Below are 16,706 nucleotides of genomic sequence, written 5' to 3' on the forward strand. Positions count from 1 at the left end.
TATAGATCTTCAGGTCGCGGGACTGTACCAAGCATCCCACTTTAGCACCATGGGAAGGTGGAAGACGCATAAGGAACTCAGACCCTAGTGGTCAGTACAAACTAGACTATATGAGAGCCTTACAACTCAGCCACTTTAACGGTCTCCCGCTCCCACCCAACGATACACAACAATCTCTCACACCCGAGGAGATTTGCACGGAGACTGGGGTAATCACACATACACTCACTGACATACGCCATCCTGATGGAACCGGCAGGAGACTACCAACTCCCAGGCCTTCTTAAGTGGGAAAGACCTAGACAGCCACTTTACGACCCAGGAAACACAACACATTAACTTCACTCACAAATCCTCCCTATGTGCCAAAACTCAGGATATTACAAGATCCTTACACACTGGTACAGAACCCCCGCCCTCTTGCATAAACTCTTCCCAACAACCTCAGACCGCTGCTGGAGATGCCAAACTGAAGAGGGTACCATCCTACACATTTGGTCCTGCCCTTCGACTGCGACATTACAGGGCGGAAGTCCAACGGATAACCCAACTATTCGCAGACCGGACAGTACCAGATGAGTCCGCATACTTTCTCCTACATGCGACGGGCACACTGACCACCCGAGCTTACAAAAAAACTCTGATCCACCGTCTCCTGGATGCAGCAAAAGCCTGTATTCCACTGAATTGGAAATCCCCACACCCACCATTCATAGGCCAATGGCTCCACAAAGTGGATGAGGTTAGCAGGATGGAGGACTTGATCCTCACCAGCAGCACAGGCAGGAGACTTATTCCAGGACGTGGCAGGCATGGAATGAATTTAAATATTCTGAAGGACAGAAACTCAGAAGGACTGACTAGATGACCCGACAAGACCCAGCCTCTTGTTTCCGCAAGGAGTAGATAAGAGGAAGCAGCCCTGAAGGAGACTGCCAACCAGGCCCATGTTCACATTTTTTTCTCTCTTCTTCACCCTCTCCTCCTTCCTCACCGCTCTTTCCTGGTGGTACTAGGCCACTCTCTTCTCTATAATAAAAGTGAAAAACCCAGAAGAGAGGCTGAACCCACAGGACCAAAATCGAACACCTTTTAGTCCTAAGAGACGTTGGACTTCGCCCGGCATGAACAGGGCCACTACAGTGACACACAGCACGCTCATCCAATGTAATAACTCAGGCATGGATCATTTGTTAAAACCATGATAGAGTGGTATATGTAGATGTATTATTGCATATATGACAATTACTGTCTTAACCCTATATTGTGGTCCCTGTGGATCGGGAGGGGGGGGGGGGGGGGTGCTAAGCAAAACAGTGAAACAAATCAACTGCAACCCGCATAGCTGTGAGCCTAGCCTTAAACCCAACCCAGCTATAAAAACTAAACCCTTTAATCAAAGTTACATATCATAAAACAGATCAAAAGTGAACCATTTTTTGCTTGCCAGGAGCACAGCTAAAGACATAACTTGAACAAGATTGCTTGCTACTAAAAGTATTGTAGGAATTTATCACCACACAGATAGGGGCATACTTTAAATATTTATGCAGACACAATAGTCAACGGTTTTCAGTCAGGCAGACCCTAGGTATGTATATATCCACAATGTACAAAACACACACACACACACACACACACACACACACACACACACACGCTTTAGTTTCTGCATTCAAATACGAGTTGATGGGCTTAAAAACCCGCTTGCAGCAGGTTAAATGCAACCAAAACTAAAATCTAATGTGGTGGTGCATTGGTTCTTTTTAAGGCTGGGTTCAAACCTCCAACGGATGTGGCTCGCAGCAGGGGTCCAGTGTGTCCCTGTTCTCCGTTTCAGGGCTGAATTTTCCCCTGAATTCAGTCCTGAAACAGAACCAAGGATGCACATGCAAGCCGCTCCGTAGCCACAATGGATATATGTGAACCGGTTCCATAGAGAGCCGGTCACAATCTCCTGTCATGCAAACTGGATTCAGAGAAATCCAGATCACATAGTGTGAACCCAGCCTTAGAGCCGGTTCCCACCACAAAAACACTAGTTCAGATGAGTGATGAGTTTCTGCATGAGGGTTTACATACCTTTGTAATACTTTTTTTTTGCAAATTTATATTTTATTCAAATGGAAAGAAAGTATGGAGCAAAACATATAAGTAATACATAATACAATGCACCAATAGGCATACAAGATAGATCAATATAATAACACGTAGCCATACAACATACATCTATGGTACTTCGCCCTACGGAACAGAGAGAGACGGGAGCACCAAACATCTCGAACCAATCTAGGCAACTCCTTCCATAGCTCCCAAGAAAAGAGCCTATCCCGTCATGGCGTCTCCAATTCCATGCCGTAAGGGCCAAATGCCTTTCTCACAGTTATTCCGCAAACACTAGTCAGCCCCATAATTCCCATCCAAATTTCAAACCTATATATAGAAAGGATGTTTTGGGCGTGGAGGGCATCTTAAAGTACACTCCAGGCCCAAACCCTTAAACAAAAGAAAAGAAAGAGTGTTAAAAAGGGAAACAAGAGATAGCTGGAAAATTAGACACAGGAAAATATAAGACAGAGGATATGAATAAAGAGAAAGAAAGAAGAAAAGGTAGAGTGAAGGGTGGGATCCATGAGATCCATGGAGGCAGGACTACCCCCCTGTATCAAACAGCAGGAGCCGGGCACCAAGTTCTCCGTGGCAATCTGTACGTTCTGTCAATGATTCATACCTAAGGAATATCCTCCACCATTCGGGGCATCCTCGTCCAGAAGTGCCCTGCCCTCCCTTGAAAATATAAATGTATTCCATTTTGACCATGTCTTAATAAATTGCTCGTTTTGTCCCCCGTATGTCAAAATTAAATCTTCCATTCTCTTAATGTCCTCTACCCTTCTCAACCACATACCAATTGTCGGTGGATGGGTGTCCTTCCACCGCAATGGAATACACGCTTTGGCGGCATCTAGAAGGTGCCGAAGAACGGAGGTCTGATATTTCTTGCGGGACATATTCGAGGCGTGAAGGAGATAAAAGGCGGGACCATCCGGAGCAGGACTGTCAATAAACTTAGAGATCGTTTCCCCAACTGTCTTCCAAAACCGCTCCAAGAGTGGGCATGACCTGAAGACGTGGAGGATCGTACCCTCTTCCCTCCGGCATCTCCAACATCTGTCTGACGATGTAGGAAAAAGCCGATGTAACTTCGCTGGGGTATTATACCATCTGGTTAAAATTTTATAGTTAGTCTCCTGCGTTCTTGAACAAATGGAAGATTTATGTGTGAAATATAAGATATTTTGTTTTTGACGTATCGAAAATCTGCACCGCATATCCCTCTCCCAGGCCCCCAGGCAGCTCGGACCGCTGTCGTCCGGTGCCACGATCAGTATGTGATATATGACAGATAAGGCATGGGGCATGGCCCCTCCCTCCGAACAATAGGCTTCATAAGGGGTCAAACTTTGATTATAACTGTCAGGGGGAGCCAGGGACTTCAGAAAATGATTCAATTGAATTGCTCTCCAGAAATCTAATTTATACGGGCCCTCCAGGTCCATTAGGTCAGTGATAGTCACCCATTTTCCCCCCCCCAAAAAAGTGGGACGCCTGGTAGATCCCGGAAGTCCAAAGGGAACGGAACACTGGATCCGTAACCCCAGGAGAAAACTCCGGGGTCCCTAAAATTGGGCAGAGTGGAGAGGTCCGCGAAACAAGCCCAGCACTCGCAAAGAGAGACGCGCAGGTGCGTGAAGTTGTTCCTATAAGAGGATGGTTTTTCACTCTATTTGGTAATCTGCTATGGCACCAAGGAGCCCTATTCAGTGCCTCTCCCATTTGGGCTTGTTCCAGCTGGGTCCACAGTTTGATATCATAATGTCTGTTCCAATCAATCTAGTCAGATGAACAGCCTGATAGTAACTACGGAGATCCGGTATCGCTAAACCTCCCTGATGTTTCGGACGGGTCAGTTGTCGATAGTTAAGTCTCGGTCGTTTGTGAGCCCAAATAAAATTAGATAATAGCATCCTGGTCTGTACAAAATAGTGAGAGGGAATCTTGACCGGCAATGCTTGCAAAAGGTAGAGAAACTTAGGCAGGATGCACATCTTGACGATGTTGCATCTGCCCAGCCAAGAGTGCAAACCTCTATTCCACTTAACAAGCAAAGTCCGAATTGTCGACAATAATGGAGGGAAGTTTAAAACATAGACTTGGGATATAGTTGGCGGAATATACGTACCCAAATATTTCAGGGCCGTCGATGTCCATTTAAATTTAAAGTCCTGATGGATTCTAGCTATAAGACCCTGAGGGAGACCTATGCCCATTGCCTCAGATTTATGGAAATTGATCTTCATATTAGAGATATTACCATACTCCCTGAATTCCTGCATCAAATTGGAGAGAGAAATCGTTGGATTAGTCAGGGAGAATAGCATATCATCTGCATATGCTGCAGTTTTGTATTGTTTATCTCCCACTGGAATCCCCATAATGTTGGGATTGGCTCGCACCTTGCATAGAAAGGGCTCCAGTGACAGAGCGAAAAGGACAGGGGACAACGGGCATCCCTGGCGAGTGCCATTGTGTATCTCAAAAGGTTCGGAGAGCACTCCATTAACCCGAACCCGAGCTATCGGGTTAGAGTACATGGAGCCAATCCAATCCAGTAGTCTCTCGCCAAAACCCACATAACGCAAAACACAAGTCATAAATCTCCAATTCACCCTGTCGAAGGCCTTCTCCGCATCCGTCCCCAGAAAAACACAGGGGGTCTTGGTGGCGTTAGCTATATGTAGAAGATTAAGCACCCTGACCGTGTTATCTCGTGCTTCCCTGGTGGGCACAAAGCCCACCTGGTCCAAATGGATCAGTGACGGGAGAAGGCCTTGTATTCTGGATGCCAATAATTTCGTAAATATCTTAAGGTCTGTGTTAAGTAGTGAGATCGGTCTATAACTACTACACTGTGAAGGGTCCTTTCCCTCCTTAGGGATTACCGTGATATGAGCAAGCAGGGATTCCCTTGGGAATATCTGTGTTGTCCCCAACGAGTTGAGGAATTTCAGCATAAAATTCCCCAATGACGGTAGTAGCATTTTATAGTATAGGGCCGTAAACCCATCTGGTCCCGGGGCCTTCCCTGTCTTAGCCCCCCTTACCGCCGCCTGCAGCTCCTTCTGGGTGATAGGTTCATCTAATGCCCTACTTTCCTCCTCTGACAACTTGGGCATATCGGAAGCAGACAGATAGTCCTCGATATAGGTGTTAGGAAGCTCGGGAGTTTGTAAATTATATAGAGACCCATAGAATTCTTTGAATTCCCCCGCTATTTCCCGTGGGAGGGTGGCTTTCCGATTGTGGGAGGTCCTAATATGGGGTACGTAATTCGCAAGCGCCTGATCTTTTAACGTTTGAGCTAGGATTCTACCGCACTTATTGCCAGACTCATATGTAATTCGTTGGCATTTTTGTAAGGCTGCTTTGGCTTGAAATTGCATTAAGTCGGTAATTTTATTCCGCAGGAGCCTAATTTCCATTTCGCCTGCTGTAGTCTGAATATGCTTATGCCTAGCCTCAGCTATATGCAGGTCGCTAAGTAAAGCTTCCACCCGTGCCATGCGTATCTTCTTAATACGTGCCCCATGCTTGATTAATACCCCACGAATAACCGCCTTATGTGCCTCCCACACTATTCCTGGACTACTGTCCGCGGTGTCATTAAAAACAAAGTATTGATCTAATTCCCTGACTACATCCTGAAGCACCTCTTTGTCCTGCAACAAACTTTCATTCAGCTTCCAACTCCGTGTCTTAACAGTACCACCGTCTATTAGGGAGTAGGATATTAAAATGGGGGCATGGTCTGACCACGTAATTGGTTCAATAGAGGCATCTCTGAGAGCGTGCAAGTAGTCGTGAGGGATAAAAAAAGTAATTCTTGAATACTGTTTATGAGGCGGAGAATAAAATGTATAGTCTCTCTCTGACGGGTGGAGTAACCTCCATGCATCAATCAGCTGTGCTCTATGTATGGAGCGTACAATGCGGTGCCGGACACTTGGGGTAATGGAAGACACTCCAGAGGATGTATCCTCCGTAGGTATCAACGGTATATTAAAGTCTCCTCCTACTATCAATTGGCCTGAGGCAAACATCTGTAGAGTAGTCAGCGTCTTAGAAATGAAATGGTCTTGACTAGAATTGGGTGCATATATGTTCGCAAACGTAACAGCCACTCCCCCAATTGCACCCTTAAGAAACAGGGATCTACCTTCCTGGTCCATTTTTACTTCTAAACATTTCCAGGGAACATGTCGAGCAATTAAAATAGAAACACCTCTGGACTTAGATGTCACATTGGTGGAGTGATATACAGTCGGATACAAATTACCACGCAAGAGGGGCAGGCTCCCACTTCGGAAATGTGTCTCTTGGATCAAGGCCAGGTCTACTTTAAGCCGGTGTAGATCCTGCAAAAGCATACGTCTTTTTTCCGGGACATTTAAACCCTTCGCATTCAGGGAGAGAATCTTGACTGTCTCCATGGATCCCAGGTAAAGTTCCCGAATCCGGGACTTTAATAGGGGCTGACAAAAGGGTAGGGAGGAATTTACAGAATAGGAAAAGAAAAAAAAAGGAAAAAAAAAAAAAAAAAAAAAAAAGGGGGAAACAAAGGGATAATTAGCTGATTCTCAGAGGGAGAACAGCCCAATACTAAATTTAAAGCACAGTAGTGCTATTACGCCCACCAGACAAAAAGCTGGTAATCGGGCGCAGTCCTATGTGGGGTTGTGGAAAACAATTACCGAAAAATAGGCAACCAGTCCTCCCCCTCCCCAGACTTGACTAGTAGTGATAGATTAATTATGTCGACAGCTACCATAACCCAAATATACAGCCCGAAAAAGAAAAAATAAATACAGATTCTTTACCAATAACAGACCTCGAAATTACTTTGCAACATTGTTTATAAACACAGGGCCAAATGCCACTAAACAAACCAAAGTGATCCCCTCACCCCAAAAATACTCCCATACATCAAAATAAATAAAAATAAAATTTTGAAACAAGTAGACTTTTCCCCACCCCCTTCCTATCTCCTTTTTGCAAGATAGAACCGACCACCTCCCCAGCTTCCCCCTCCATTCTCTCTGGAAATATGACTAGAACTTCACCCTTCACACATACAGCAATAGTCTAACCCCCTTCTGATTCTGTTAAACTACAGTGTCTTCTTTCCTCCAAATTAGAGGGCATCCCATCCATGAAGAAGGTGGAGCGCCAGACAATCTAATCAAGCCCCCCTTTAAAGCTCACCTCCCCAGAATTACCGTTACCTTAGCAAATCCCCATATAACCCAATTTTACCAATAAATCGTTGGTAAGTATACAAGACAGTTAACATGCAAGGACGAGGTCTGCCAAAATACTCACATCATCCTAGAATAAAAGAGGGAGGGGAGGGGACGGGGAAGAGAGGGGAAGGAAAGGGAGGGGGGGGGGGACGGGAATACGATTATGAATACCGGGATACAGGGATTCGGGGATAACTCATCACCAACACCAAACAGTCCGGCTCAGCGTCCTTTATAGTCCTGGCAAATGGCAGTTATAACTTACGTAACCCCGCCACCTACTATCTCCACGGTCACCTCCTTGCCCAGTTCTGGTCTTGGCACTTAAGGTAAATGAAAGCATAAAAGAGCCGGATGTTTGTAATACTTACCAGTGCATTTTTGATGCATTTCTGTGGGTTTTGTCCCTACTTTAGGACAAGTTAAATCACATTATTTTCAAAGGTATTCAGCACAGTGCAACTTTGGAGAAGGTTCATGCACTACACTCCAGTGCGATTTTAGCCCTGTAGACTTCTAGGTTCTCTCAGAAGTAGCATCAGATTTAGCCGTATTTTCCGGCGTATAAGACGACCTTTTACACTTAAAAAAACTGAGCAAAAAGGAGGGGTCGTCTTATACGCCGGGTCAGCTGCTGGGATGCCTTCTAGATGTCCGGTAATACTGTATGTAGCTTCGGCTACATACAGTATATACCACTGAACCAATCCCAGTGAGCGATGTATTCAAATGAATACAGAGCCTGCTCGGATTGGAGCAGCAATCTCTGCCAATCCGAGCAGGCTACACACAGTAGCCTGCTCCAATTGGCTTTGAGAGTGAGGCGCGGGCTGATGATGTAACAGCCTCCGCCAATCCCAGCAGGCTTTGTATTCATTAATAGAATACATTGCTCGCCGTGATTGGCTCCAGCACCAGAGGGAAGAAGGAAATGGCTCCAGCAAGAACGAAGAAGAAGAGGGATATGAAGCGTCGGAAGCCTCGGAATCAGGGGTTGTCTTAAACGGTGAGTACGGGCAAAACATTTTAACTGTGCAGGTTTTTAGGGGGTCGTCTTATATGCCGGGTCGTCTTATACGCCGGCAAATACGGTAGTAGTTTTCTTTAGCCCTCACCTCTTTTCCCTGGTCATCCTTTCTGCCTAAAACTCTCCTCCCAAGTGTAGCAAAAATGGACTGTCCTACGTGCAACAAACACCCCAAAAGTAGCTTATGTATACGTTTTTATTTTCAGGCAAAAGGGTCTTGAGGCTAGGTTACATAGTTGGTAATGTTGAATAAAGACAATAGCCCATCCATTTCAACCTGTGTAGGAGCATGTATCAGTGTCTATACCAGTGATGGCGAACCTTGGCACCCCAGATGTTTTGGAACTACATTTCCCACGATGCTCAACTACACTGCAGAGTGCATGGGCATCATGGGAAATGTAGTTCCAAAACATCTGGGGTGCCAAGGTTCGCCATCACTGGTCTATACCCACTTCCCGTATTCCTGCATGTTGTGTTCTTTAAGATGCACATCCAAGACTCCCTGCAGCCACCAAGTGTTCCACATCCTTATTGCCCCGACAGTGACAAAAACCCTGCGCAGGTTAAGGTTAAACCGCTTCTCCTCCAATCGCATAGGGCGTCACGTGTCCTCTTACACTCGAGACCAAATAGTTTTTTCCTATACTGGGATTGCCATTGAGGCATTTGTAAATTGTCATATCTCCTCTCAAACATTTCTCCAGCGAGAATAGATTTAGTGTTTGCAGTCATTCCTCGTAATCAAGGTCCTCCAGTCCCCTTGTTAGTTTTGTTGCGCTTCTTCAGAGTCTCTCCAGTTCCAGCACATCCCTTCCGAGCGCTGGTGACCAGACTTGGACAGAATACTCCAGATGTGGTCTAACCAGAGTTTTATAAAGTGGCAGGAATATCGGTCTCTCTCTGGAGTATCTTTTTTATGCATGCTAATATTCTGCCAGCTTTGGTAGCTGCAGCTTGACATTGCATGCTACTACTCAATCTGTCATTTACTAAGCCCCCCAGATGCATCCCCCCACTTCCATCCTCAATTCCCCCAGCATTTCTTCAAGTGAGTGGTTTTCATTTATGTTTTTTGCCTCCAAATGCATTACTTTACATTTTTCCACATTAAACCTTATTTGCCATATATTTGCCCACTCCATTATTTTGTTCAGGTCTTTCTGTAAAATTTCCATATCCTGATGTGAAGTTATTGCCCTGTTTATTTTTGTGTCGTCTGCAAAAACTGAGATGGAGCCATTTATCCCATCCTCAAGATCATTTATGAATTGAATAGAATTGGTCCCAAGACAGAACCTTGGGGTACCCCACTTAGCACTCCAGACCAGTCGGGGTATACCTTATTTATCACCACCCTTTGGGAACGCCCCCGTAACCAGTTTAACCCAAGAACAAACCTTATGGTCCACCTGTGCGGACCTCAACTTGTAGATTACGCACTTATGGTGGACTGTATCGAATGCCTTTGCAAAATCCAGGTACACTAAATCCACAAGCGGTCCCTGTCTAGATGGCAGGTCACTTCCTCGCAGCATGTTAACAGATTTGTCTGGCAAGAACAACCTTTCGTAAACCCATACCGATAAATTATATTTTTTCCCCTAAATTTCTGGATATAGTCCCTTACCTACTCCAATAACTTACAAAGGATTGATGTTATGCTGACTGGCCTGTAGTTTCCAGGAATTTGCCTCTGTCCTTTATTGAATATTGGTACCACATTGGCTTTTCTCAAAATTAGCTAGTACAAATCATGTCAGTATGCTGTCCACAAAGATCAAGAAGAATGGCCTGGCTATAATCTGACAGTTCTGAGGACTCTCGGGTGCAAGCCATCAGGTCCTGGTGATTTATTTGATATTACGTTTATCTAGTCTTTCCTCAACACCAGCCTCTGTTAGCCACAAAGGTATGCCCTGTGATGTGTCACTAACAGTACCGTCACGGTCGATATGCCCCTCCTTTCACTGCATAAAAACTGGGGCGAAGAAGGCATTTAGTACAGTACCCTTCTCTGGCATTCATAATCATCCTCATCTTTTATGTGGGCAATGTGCTCTGATTTTACTTTTTTTACTGTTAAAAAAAAAAAAAAAAAAAAAGCCAAAGAAATTTTTTTTAAGATACTTTTCTCTACTCCGCTATACATTTCTCAGTCTTTTTGGCTGCCCTGATTTCGTTCTTACACTTATTGCATTCCTTGTAGTGTTGGAATTCTGTTGGTTACCCATCCCCTTTATCTTGTTTAAAGGCCATTTTTTCTCTTTAATTAGGCTTTTTACATTACGGTTTAAGCCACCCACGTTTTACCTTTGCTCTTCTATATTTATTGCCCATTGGCATGCACTGTGTTATACCTTTGTTTAATATGCTCCTAAAACATTCCCATTTTTCTTCCATGTTCAATGCATTTAGGATTTGGTCCCAATTGAGGCCATGTAGTAATGACCACAGTTCAGAAAAATTGGCTTGTTTGAAATTTAGTGTCCTTGTGCCTCCTTTTTCTATGTTTTACATTAAACGTGATCATCCTATGAGCGCTAGATGGACTTCAGAAATACAGCAAAGTCCTAGCAAACGCCCTGGCATTGCATTACATTTGAACACCTTTCCATTCAACTCTTTGGGACTCAAATTTGCACCGCACAAAACATGTACATGAGCTTTTTTCAAATAGCAGCACATTCAGACCGCATATATACATGAACATCCTTCATACAAACATTTCATTTGACATGAGATGCAGTGCATTCTGAAAATGTAGCAATGTGAACCAGGGCTTAGGCAATCCCTGAAAAAAAACAAAAAAAAAAAACAAACAAACAAACAAAACAAAAAAATAAACACAAAAACAAAACTCATCTCTTCAGGGAAGCCTATCCTCACCCTACACCCCAACTGAGCTATTGTCCCCCATCAGCTCATCCCCCACAATTACTAACTTTTGACTCACTAGACCCTCCCTCTTAGAATGCAAGCACTAATGAGCAGAGCCCTTTGCTTCCTCTTGTGATTGTACTCGGACTTCATTTTGTAAAATGCCATGCAAACTTAATCAGAAGACCACCTTTTTAGCCAATGTTCATGCCCACTATTCTTTGCATGACAGATCTCAGCTACACCAATGCTTGGTATGGGTTTCCCCCGCTAACCGCAAATGGTAAAATGTCCAATTTCTGATCTTGCTCAATTAAGGGCTTTATGCTCAGATTTGAATTCCACTTTACAAATTATTTGCCTGCTCCACATTAGCGGGAAACCTTTGGAAAGCCTTAACACAGACTCATGACTAATGTAAAATGAATTCGGCCCCAAGCTGTATTTTTCTTTCCAAAAGGCATTAGTGACTTCCATGTGATCCAAACGTTTCGTCATACCAGCTCCAGCACTGGTATAGGTTTATAGGAGGAAGTTGTGGAAAACACGTAGGACCAAGAAATATCTACATTAAACACAAAGTCTAACCAGACAAGAAAAGTATGAACCAAAATATGCATGGTTAATTTTGACATAAAATTTCAATTTAGTTACAGTCTTGATTAAAATGGCATTTTAGTCATCTGATTTGTTTGAGTTTTAAAAATTGTATTTTAGTCACGAGAACAGGGATTATTGCTAGCAGCTATAGCCAATGGCAATAATCGCATGTAAAGATCCGACATGCTGGTTGTACCCAAGCCGATCGATGGATCGCCTTGAGTACAACCAGCTTGCCCATAGATAGTTTGAATCCCTGCTGAATTGGCCATAATTCGAACCATCTATGGCTGGCCTAAACTGAAAAGGTCCTCTACAATATGTGAACTTGATACAGTAAAAACTATAGCCTGCCCTTTGCTAGTGTCAAATGTAATAATGGTTTATATAAAAAAACATTTGCTTTTCTTACAAAATCTGAAGATTTCTATTACAGACACAAGGTAAGCTTTAAGCGACAATAAGGAACTTACTATAAAGATCTGACTCGTCCAGAATCTCAGATTTAATAATTTCTTCAATGACATCTTCAAGAGTTACCAGTCCCAACACCTCGTAGAATGGATCTCCTTCTCCTTCACTGTTTACCTTCTGTACAATGGCCAAGTGAGACTTTCCTAGGAGAAAAACCAAACCGGATTGACACAGGGCTGCAGGGACTCAGGTAACATCCCAGAATATCTTGCACAATATATACGTTAATAAAAAGCTGGAGTGGAGAAAATGTGGCCACAAAATCAAAGGTCTAGTTGTCAAACAGCTGGTGCAGGCAAGAAAACACAAGCATCCACTTGATTGGTTGCCATCATAAGCAAGATCCATATTGTTGCATAGATCCAGTTTTATAAATGAGACATATTGTGTTCTATGCCACCCAGACAGCACACAAACCAGCCACTTCCTTGTGGATTTGTGGCTTGCCCGGGTCACTATATCCGGCTTACCTGAAAATTATCACAATCCCATCACTTTAATTTCAGTTATTGTGGGGGAAAAAAAAAAAAGATAATTAACAGGACAATTGTGCAAGACTCTCCAATGACAAGAATACAATGCGTGCAGTGTGTATGTAGGATAAAAAATGTTCTTAGTGCCAGGCAGGTATTTACACAATGATGGTTAATTACACACTTGGAGATCTCTCCTATATCCCTCTTCATTAAATGGTTTAGGCAGAAATTACTTTTGGATCAAGACAACATAGACGAGGAGGAGAAGAGGAGTGTCTACTGATGCCAGCTCCACTCTATACACAAGTCAGTTGCCCGCATCAGACTAAACACTTGTGCCTCATGAAAAGAAAGTCAACTGTCAGATTCAATCAAGTGGTGTCTTGCCATAAGCGATAGATTGATTGTTGCAGTTGCAAACCTAGCTTTTGAAGTAAAATATATTTCTTCTCTAATAACAGTCATATTAAGAATAGACTATTTTCCAAACTGCATGTATCCTCCACAAAAAATAGCCTATGCAGTCAAGAAGCCCCAGGACGCAACAATAAACAAAGCAGCTTTTAAAAATCTACATTAAACGCTTCGCGCCGACCGCCTATATAATGGAGCCACTCGGCGTTAAGGCCCCCCCGAGAGGCTGCATATGTGCGTACTGCTGACGTGAAGTGGTTAAAAAGGTTTGGGTGTAAAATAAAAAATAAAAAAAAAAAAACACACACAAACTTACAATTGCCTGCTCTGTGTAATGGTTTTACACAGAGCAGCCCCAATTTTCTCCTCAGGTCCCCTGCCAGCACTTCCAACTCCTCCTCTTTAACCAGTGCCCCCAAAAGAAAGCTTTTGCTATGAAGGCACTGGTGCGTGCTTACTCCTGAGCCCCAGCTGTACTTCTTTAATGTATTGCCATACCTGTAGGCCAACGTAGCCTCCCCACTATTCTGCCTGTCGCCTGCAGCTGAAACAGTGGAGAGATACAAACTCAGCTTTTGAGCTGTAGAATGCCACTACACAAAGCTCCCAGAGTTCTGTAGGAGTTAAAAAGGTATGTGATGTGCTCTGAATGGCCAGGCAATCTTCTGGGACCTGTGACGTGTCCCAGAAGACTGCAGGGAAGGGGGGGTTTGAGGTGATCTTCCTTCTGGTGCCACAGCTCCAGGGGAGGAATTGGGAGCTGGGTGCCTCTAAAAACATGGTAACCACTCCCAGGTGTGGTATGTCAGGGAGTCACCAGCACAAGCTGGTTTGTTACGTTAGGCTAAGAATCTATTGATCCAGATTAAAAGGAGCCTAGCATAAATCGGTATAAAAAAAAAAAAAAAAAAAAGTGGAAAATAACTAAAACACATCAAAAATAAATAAAGCACACACAAATACAATAAGACGTTATATAAATATAAAAAACTCACAGGTGAAAATTGGGCAATTGAAGACACTCACCTTTCTTAAACTCCTCAAGGACAGCATCCAATTTGGTGTCACTAAACACAAAGTGAACAGGGTGACTGTAGAAACGAGTAATGGTGTTCAAAGTAGTGCAGTCATCTGGGTCTACGAAGGCCAAATCTTTCACATACAGAATGTCCACAATATTGGACCGTTCATTTTCAAATACGGGTATACGGGTGTAACCGCTCTCCATAATACTGGACATGGTGTTAAAGTCTAGCACAGCATCACTGGGGAGCATAAAGCAGTCCTCCACCTTGGTCATCACATCCTCCACCGTCTTTGTGCGCAGCTCCAGAGCTCCCTGAATAATGTTCATCTCTTCACGGACAAGACCGCTATATGGCTCTGTAACCTGCAACAAGAAACATACACATTCATTGCACTACAAATGTAGAGAATAATGTAAATAACACAGCCTACAATGAGTAGAAGCTGCTTTTCATTTCAGCATAGAGCAATTACCAAATAGTCTGTTACAAGGCTTCACACACAAACAGTACAAAACATCAACGGACAAAGATTATTAGTGCAAAGAATGCATAAGGCTGGGCAGTGATATCTCCAACTTTCATATTTAGGGGGGCCCGCTATAAAAACCTAGAGAGATTAAGATTATACATACAGCCGTGCAAAAGTATTAGCCGCCCCCCCCCCCTTGGCTTTTTACCCATTTTGTTTTGTTACATTACAGCCTTTAGTTCAATTTTTTTGTAATCTGAATTATATGTGATGGATCAGAACACAATAGTCTAAGTTGGTGAAGTAAAATTAAAAAGATATATACATAAAAATATTTTTCAGAAATAAACTGATAATTGGTATGTGCATATGTATTCACCCCCTTGTTATGAAGCCCATAAAAAGCTCCGGTGCAACCAATTACCTTCAGAAGTCACATAATTAGTGAAATGATGTCCACCTGTGTGCAATCTAAGTGTTGCATGATCTGTAATGACATATATATAACTTTTTTTTGAAAGGCCCCAGAGGCTGCAACACCTAAGCAAGAGGCACCACTAACCAAACACTGCCATGAAGACCAAGGAACTCTCCAAACAAGGGACAATGTTGTTGAGAAGTACACGTCAGGGTTAGGTTATAAAACCTGCCAAGAGAGACGGCCACACACCAAAACTCACGGAGCGGGCAAGTATTGCATTAAATCAGAGAGGCAGTACAGAGCCCTAAGGTAACCCTGGAGGAGCTGTAGAGCTCCATGGCAGAGACTGGAGTATCTGAACATAGGACGACAATAAGCCATACGCTCCATAGAGTTAGGCTTTATGGCAGTGGCCAGAAGAAAGCCATTACCATCAGCAAAAAACAAAATGGCATGTTTCGAGTTTGCAAAGAGGCATGTGGGAGACTCCCAAAATGTATGGAGGAAGGTGCTCTGGTCTGATGAGACTAAAAATTTTACTTTTTGGCCAAAGAGAACGCTTCGTCTGGCGCAAACCCAACACGTCACATCACCCAAAGAAAACCATCCATCCATTTTTCAGCAGTCGGGACTGGGAAACTGGTCAGAGTTGAGGGAAAGATGGATGGTGCTAAATACAGGGATATTCTTGAGCAAAACCTGTACCGCTCCATGTGTGATTTGAGGCTAGGACGGAGGTTCACCTTCCAGCAGGACAATGACCCCAAACACACTGCATTGGAGCTGTGATCGCCACAAAAGGTGACTCTTCAAACTGTTGACTTTAGGAGGGTGAATAGTTATGCAAATTGACTGTTATTTCGTCCTATTTGTTGTTCGCTTCGAAATAAAAATAAAAAAACATCTTCAAAAGTTGTGGGCATGTTTCTGTAAATTAAAGGATGCAAATCCTTAAAACAACCCATGGCAATTCCAGGTTGTGAGGCAACAAAACACGAAAAATGCCATATAATATAATCATCAGTGCTGCCCATCATTGCTCATCAATGCCATCTAACAGTGCAGCTTATCAGTGCCCATCAGTGCAGTCTGTGCCACCCATCAGTGCCCATCAATGCAGCATATCAGTTTCCATTTGTGCCTTCTATCAGTGCATCCCACCAGTGCCATGGTGGCTCCAGACCAATTTTTTTGAAGGTGCTGGAAGTACAAGTGGGGGTACTGATCCGGCGCCCATATCGCTACGCAAATTTGCATGTGTGGGCTTGGCTAAAATGATGTGTTTTTGCTGAGTCTATAGCTCATAGTGTGCCACCTGTGCCTCTTTGTATAGGCTGAATAAAGCCTGGAGGTACACTGAATAGATTGTGGAAGTAAAATAAGCTCTATTGGAGCCAGCAATAAGAGCCCCCAGCATATGTCATGACCAGCAATGATAACCCCTAGCAATGTGCCAGAGCCAACAACCTCGTCAGTGGGGTAGTTAAGTATAGTAATTTAAAGAGGTAATAAACCGCAAATTTTTTTAAAACCTTGCAAAATAAAGGCATAGTGTG

General features: G+C 43.6%; 1 protein-coding gene across 1 annotated transcript in view; it reads right to left on the reverse strand.

Moving 5' to 3' along the window:
- CNNM4 (cyclin and CBS domain divalent metal cation transport mediator 4) overlaps positions 1–16,706 on the reverse strand; it is a 62,838-nt gene that overhangs the window by 34,165 nt on the left and 11,967 nt on the right. Inside the window, exons 2-3 of the mRNA XM_077469550.1 lie at positions 14,259–14,622; positions 12,342–12,485 (exon numbers count right to left, since the gene is read on the reverse strand). Coding sequence (XP_077325676.1) covers positions 12,342–12,485; positions 14,259–14,622 — 508 coding nt within the window. The remainder of the gene's footprint in view (positions 1–12,341; positions 12,486–14,258; positions 14,623–16,706) is intronic.

Source organism: Lithobates pipiens, unplaced genomic scaffold (genome assembly GCF_037356315.1).
Source record: "Lithobates pipiens isolate NorthernLeopardFrog02 unplaced genomic scaffold, aLitPip1_a1.2 Scaffold_8, whole genome shotgun sequence".
Taxonomy (NCBI): Eukaryota; Metazoa; Chordata; class Amphibia; order Anura; family Ranidae; genus Lithobates; species Lithobates pipiens.